General features: G+C 40.2%; 1 protein-coding gene across 3 annotated transcripts in view; it reads right to left on the reverse strand.

Moving 5' to 3' along the window:
- Positions 1-720: 720 nt before the first annotated feature.
- The window catches only part of LOC116384700 (glycerol-3-phosphate acyltransferase 4), an 11,832-nt gene continuing 5,684 nt past the window's right edge, over positions 721-6,868 (reverse strand). For all 3 annotated transcript variants that reach the window (XM_031849608.1, XM_031849609.1, XM_031849610.1), the window contains exons 5-13: positions 6,592-6,666; positions 6,409-6,498; positions 3,825-3,918; positions 3,596-3,711; positions 3,329-3,384; positions 3,127-3,212; positions 2,873-3,001; positions 2,691-2,770; positions 721-2,053 (exon numbers count right to left, since the gene is read on the reverse strand). In XM_031849608.1, coding sequence (XP_031705468.1) covers positions 1,945-2,053; positions 2,691-2,770; positions 2,873-3,001; positions 3,127-3,212; positions 3,329-3,384; positions 3,596-3,711; positions 3,825-3,918; positions 6,409-6,498; positions 6,592-6,666 — 835 coding nt within the window. In that variant the 3' untranslated portion in view covers positions 721-1,944. The remainder of the gene's footprint in view (positions 2,054-2,690; positions 2,771-2,872; positions 3,002-3,126; positions 3,213-3,328; positions 3,385-3,595; positions 3,712-3,824; positions 3,919-6,408; positions 6,499-6,591; positions 6,667-6,868) is intronic.

Below are 6,868 nucleotides of genomic sequence, written 5' to 3' on the forward strand. Positions count from 1 at the left end.
GGAAACAAAGAGAGTTGAAAGTGGAAACCTCTCTGAAAAGGACCGAGGCAGTTTATTGTCGCTAGGAGGAGAGGCCGGGGGTTTGGGATAAAGCCGCTGCAAAAGAATCAGCAGCATAGATCCACAGAAAGAGATATTTAGACTGGATCCTGAGTACATTGTACACTAGGGAATGAATACAAAATATACAAGGTTTCAAATAAAGCCAGATGGTGTTATAGCAGCTTGGTGCCCACTGGACAATAAATCACACAGGAAACATCACCAGAGTCCTGGCTTGCCAAAAATAGCAAAGAGATGCAGCAGCTAATTAAGGCAGTTCTGTTTGGAGCAAAAAAAATAAATTCTAAAAATATCAAATGAGAAATACTTTCATTTTGGAAAATGTTTCCCAGGGAAAGAAACAGATCTTTAACTATTAAATGAGATACTTAGGATAAAAAATGGAATCTGTTGAACACTACGTAACACATATTTGGTGCAATTTGCAGGAGATTGTGACGAATAATTAGCAATGGTACAAGTTGAATTCAATGCTTTATCAATTAAATGTTTTATTCCACACAATTTCTATCCCTTCAAATACTCTAAAGTTACTCAAGTGTATCTAAAATATTCTTCTGGTTTCATATGCTGCTGTATGTTTGTGTCTGTATCATTGGAAAACAATCATGATCAAGTGAGAGAAGCACTTAAAAAAAAAAAACCTTAAGTCAAAGATCGAGTCACATTCTTGAACATTTATTTTGATGAACAGATTTGACACAATCCAAATGACTCTTCCTGATAACGGTACACTAGAGGGACGAGGGAGAAACCTCATCTCCAGCCGGATGGGGAGTCCAGACTACTGTACAGAAGCACTCTCCTTGAAAAGGCTGCCGGATGGGAGTAAGATCACTGATGTAAGGGGGGGGGGGGGATAAAGACAATAGCTTTTAGAGTTGGCTTAAAAATAAATTAGGCAAGATGGTCACTTCATTAGCAGGAAGCCAATGTAGAACACGATGGCTGTTATGAAGTGTATTAGTACGAGTGTGTATCAGCTAATTAAAGGTAATGCTAAAAGCATCCCGAGTACATTCGTACTGAATGCACTTTAAACCGTTTTTGCTTCAGTTATGCTTCATGATTAGCTTTAACATGGAGGAATATCTGCCTCAATACACAAACCTCCATCCGAGTAACTGTGGGTGCACCGTTTCCATTTCATAATGTGAGGGGTTCACACATTCCTTGGAAGAAACACAGAAACATAAAACGTATGAAGAGCCCATCTGAAACTCCTACAGTGACCACATATTTAGATACAAGTCTTAATGTAAAACACAAAGCTTAAAATACAAGTTTTTTTCTCTTGGAAAAAGCCCATAAAAATATCTGTAATGTAACAAAATCTGGCATTGTGCCCCAAATCATGGGCACAACCCAGTCATGCAAAACCCCAACTCAGTCACAGGTTTTAGCTTTAGAACAAACTAGTTCTGATCTACAATAACTCTCTTCTAAGTCCCAAGTATAATCAGCTCTAACATTGTGTGACACAAACATGACAGTTAAATGAAAATGAAAAAGCTGAAAATACCAAACAAAGACAGTAACTCAATGATAGATAACAATACAAGTTTTCCCACAAAAGACTGCTTACAAGGAAGACAACGCTCCTTCTCTGTGCGCACCTTACTTTCATTCTAACGCAAGCATGGGCTTCAGTGGAGCTATTCCCACAAAGGGAAGCGGACTCAGAATGACCCGTAACAACGACGCAAACTGAACAAGCCTGGCTGAGGCAGTGACCGAGGAAGCCGAAAGGAGTACTGTTGACATCAGAGAGGGAGATTTTCCAGTCCAAGAGCTCCTATAGAGAGGGAGCACTGCTGACTGCCCATTTAGTCAGAGGTGCCCAAGTGGGTCTCTGGTCCAGTCCACCTCCACACAGGTCCTTCAGGAGCGACTGCGGTCCTCTTGGGTGCCCACCAGCATTTTACTGTACAGCTTCTGCTGCTCTTCTTTGAAGGTATCTTTTACCTTTCCTCGCTTCAATCCTCCATCCCTACAAAAGAGTTTGAAATAGGTGACGACAATTATGTTTTGGTTAATGGGGTCGACACAATTATGCAATGCACCCATATTCTACTGCTTATCAGGTTCTGCTGAAGCAATGAAAGGCTCATCAAATACGCTCCATCACAAACGTGCTGTTTTTGACACAGCAACAGACTTGATATGCAGTGCATACTCTGAGCTGACCAGAGAAATAGACACCCCTATCCATTGCAATTTGACATTATTTTACTAACTTTGTAGTGTTTACTACTTTATGTTTACTTTGTCAAAGGAACGGAATGACAAGTTGCATAACTTCGCTCACGTCTAGTTGAAACTCTAGCAGGAAACCCACAGGTGGAAACACTGTCATTAATGATGGGCGATCTATTAAGAGGCTCAATAAGCCAGTGCAGTGAATAAACACACACGATGCTAGGGCCACTTGACTGGATCACCTAAATGGATTCAGTGGTAAATAATATTATTGATTACACCCGTGCAACTGTCTGTTAATTACTAATTGCTGGCATGGATTAATAATAGTAACCCGCGTGTTGAAGCGTGTTCATTATCCCTCGTCAGTCTTGGGTTTGTATGTGAACGTGACAGAAAACATTGAGCTGAATGTGTCTTTCTCTCACCACAGGAGGTCGACCAGTCCGCCTTGCCTGGCTATGGCTGCCTTTACACGATTAGCAAACTGTACAGCATCCTCACCCTCCTGTTGGAGAAGATCGATATGAATACAACAAAGGCAAACAAGTTGTCATAACAAAGCAATTAGCTCCGTTAATATGTTGATTGATCATCCATGGAGCCTCACCTCTCTAGACATGGGGGGAAGGTACCACACACTGCAGACGATGGCCCAGCTGCTCATCATACGCAACAGGTAGTTCACCATCCCAAACTTGCTGCTATTCCAGAAGGCGTCTCCAAATCGAGGGTCGTACTGCGAGGATCAAACACAGTAGAATGAAGGTTCAATACAAGTAGTATTTTGAACAAACTGCTAAAAAGAATGCTGATGGTTACAATTAGATGTAGCAGGTAAAAATAACATTAAAAAAGACTCACCTTAATGGCCACAGGGTAGACTGTGGCACCGATCTCAAAGCTGCCCTTCTTAAACATCATAACTGATGTGTTGTTAATGCAGGTACCTGGGAATTTAGAATATTCATAGAGAAATAAATGAGACTTCTGGGCCTTTCAAGGAAAAGTAGATGGCTGTAGTGTGATTTAGAAGTACCTGTAACAGATAATCGAACAAACTCACCTTCTGGGAAAATGAGAATGGGCAGTTTAGATTTATCTTCTACATGGTCACTCAATCTGCAATACAAAGTGTAAGTAGGTTATAATTAAAAATCTTTCTTTACTAAAGAAATATAAACTATAAAAACTAGATTTCAGTTACACAAGTTGCATTAAAAAAAAAAAAAAAAAAAGATTCACACTAAAATGCAAAATGACAACTCTTACTCAATGCAGAAAAACAGAATAACAACAAAACATGTAATACAAACAAAGCTTGTAATGCTACCTTTTGGCCACTAGATGTCTGTCTTTGACTTCTGAGCGTTCAAACCAAATGTGTGGGCAGGCCTTCACCATGGATCTCTGAATGATCCCCATCAAGCCACCGTGAATTTGGCCAACCTGACGACACAGCACAAACACAAGCACGGTTTCAACAGACATTCAGCTGCCACTGAACAAGTGGCCAGTGTCGATGTGTCTGTAGGGGTCCTGCTAAGCGGCAGCACAGTTACCATAGCATAGCAGCCATCGCTGGCCAGGATGATGACATCAATAGGCGAGGTGTGGTTGGCGACACACATGCCTCCGTTCTTGGGTTTGTTCTCGCTGTAACAGTTGAGACGGAAACACTGTTAGGCTATGTATCATGACTGTTAGCAAGGGTCAAAATACACTTCTAGTGCACAATATGACTATGAACAAATCGTTTTATATTCCCCATTAAAATATGAGTACACACACCATTGTGGATATAAAAGGTTTGACCCCCGAACCTACCGAGTCCATATTCCAAAGATAGAGTTACAATCATAAAAAAAGAAAGAGAGAGCAACACTTTCTCTGTCACTGGTGTATTTTTAGCCCCAGAGAAGAGAGGAATACGGGTTACAACACACCAGGCATTGAAGGCAGACATTCAGAAGGCCACAAAAAATGATGCAGATCCTTATCTCACCTATGAGTGCTATTGATATAGATATAGATAGATATAGAGATAGATAGATATATAGATAGATATATAGATATATATAGATATAGAGATTTAGATATAACTAGTAGTGACTTCTTTTTAATGCTGTGTCTTGTTTGTAGTGTACGTTGATTAAATAACCAAACATCGAGTAATCTCACTAACAAAGTCCCTTGATCTGAATCTCGGATGTAATTTCAACAGTTTAATTTTCAGTCAACACCAGCTGTTATAGACTACAGTCGATGGGCAAATAGATAAAGCAACAACTTCCTCCTCCACATCCTGTTGCATGTGCCCCTCCTCTCTATGCAAGCTCCATCTACTGTTCCTCTTACATTCTAAAATGTTAAAATAAAATGTCACAGCCAACAGCAACATTCAAGAAAGTGAAACGTGTGCTTGCAAAATAGCTGAAGTGAATTCAGCGGCTCCAAGCATCGTGTTTTAAAGTTAACAAGATGGCTGTAGCGGCATGTCCTAATCAGTACTGCTGAAAATAAATGGATAAATACACACTTTTAAAAAGGTTGACAGAGGTCTTAGCACAATTTACGCTTCCATCAAATGACTTGTATAGGCGTCTTCAAACCAAGACACTGCATCACAAGTCATAAAGAAAGAGAGTTGGTCACAAAGAAACCAAATTAAATAGAAACCTACTTCATTAGTATAGCAGAAAAACACTTTACAACTAAAAAACATGGCTCTCATATATACAAAAAGCTTATAACTGACAAAACATACCTGGAACATCAAGGACAAGTGGGAATTGGAATTACACATTATAGTTGAAGATAATATATGGTACGACCCGTGCACACCTTTATATGAAGGTGGACTTGTGTTACATTGCACATAGGTGTTTACCCAAGTTAGACGGGTTGTTGTAACAAAACCGTGATATAATAATGTACCACTGGAAACGCCACCGCTATGTTCATCCCTAACTGACCCCGCCCCTTTTTTGTAGAGAAAATAAGTGTGCCGTGTGTATGAGGAAGCGTTACTGACGAGGGTTCTGTGCTTCACCTATAGGCTCATATGCCTCCTGCACCGAGTATGAATGTGTAGACGGTCTGTGTCTAACCTCAGGCTGCCTCCCTCTCACACCGACACTCTGGGTGCTCACTAGAACAGCGCTAACACGCCCTGGTTTCTGTTCTCCAGAGACAACTCATCCCTCATGATGTAACATCACAGACCCAATTCCTGTCACAGTGCTGTGGATCACATTTGAGAAAGAAGAAGAATTGGACGATGTGAACAAGATGAGCATTTGAGTGGCTTTGGGATTTTATATTATATCCCCCTGGATTGAAATGTATGACAACTTTCAATCAAACATTAAGTAGTTCAGAGGTTAACTTCAGCTCAAATGTCAAGGCATTTGGAAAGCTATGAGGTGCAACATACTTTCTCTTAAAAATGTCTCCTTGCGTAAAAAAAATTCTGGAAAAAAAATTTGGTTTTGCCAAAAGCATAAATCAAATTTTAAGATCCTATTTTACCATTGACACTACTTGTCATTTTATGCATGTTATCTTTTTGGTTTGCCAAATGTATTTACTTCCACTACAGTGAACATGTGACATTCAGTGCAGAGCTCTGTCCCAATAAAAAAAAAAAACAGGATTTCGTTTTGTGTGTCAATAATCAACAGCGACACTGTAACCGACTTTTAAGGCTTTTTGCAGAGCATTAACTAAGCTACTTCAGAAAAAAGAAGAGAAATTGACCAAAAGGTTGAGAAACTGCAGGGAAAACTGAAGCATCAGTGTTAAAACACAACAAAAAACAGGGAAGCAATCAACCAGTCTAGCTTCTATGACTCATCTTATTGCTTCCATTATGTATGTTGACCTGATTAGATTACCCGACTCATGTGTTTGATTACAGTATTTCAGAGACCATCAAAGCAACTCCCACATGTGCGTCATCATCCCTTTTACACATCCTGTCCTTTTCTGATAAGGACGGTAGACTTTCTGCTCCACTACTGCAGTGTTCAACTAATACAGGTCGATGGGGAGTCAAACAAAAGGATTTGGAATGGTTTCAAGCCCAACTAAAATTCCTAGTCACATAACTTGTTGAGGTGTGGAACCAGGGTGTAGGTGTCTTACCTGTCATGGTAGGTTATAATGGCAGTGAGAGCTCTGACACAGATTCTGTAGCACATCAAATGGACTTTCTGACTGAGAAAGTTTTTTAACCTGCAGGAAGGAGCATACGAAAGAAAGCATGATGTACTTTGTGCGTCAAGACGCCAAATCTAAATCATTTGGATGAATTAAAAGCAGACTTACCTTCCATTCGGCAGCAGCCCAATAACACAGGTGAGGAACACAAGGAGGCCGACACCAGTGAAGGCAAGAGTTACCCTGAAACACAAACGGGCCGGTTACACCTAACTCTACACCAGGGAATCTGTTAACAAGCAGCAACATTTCTGTAAAAACACTGAGCAGAGGGATTCCACTTTTTGGCTTAACAAATTTAAAACTAATTGGTATTTTACTGGCATTTAAAAAGCAAGAACGCGATCCCTTTCCTTCAATTAAAACGTTCACACTCTCCTCTTAC

Source organism: Anarrhichthys ocellatus, unplaced genomic scaffold (assembly GCF_004355925.1).
Source record: "Anarrhichthys ocellatus isolate YVR2014 unplaced genomic scaffold, GSC_Weel_1.0 scaffold9, whole genome shotgun sequence".
Taxonomy (NCBI): Eukaryota; Metazoa; Chordata; class Actinopteri; order Perciformes; family Anarhichadidae; genus Anarrhichthys; species Anarrhichthys ocellatus.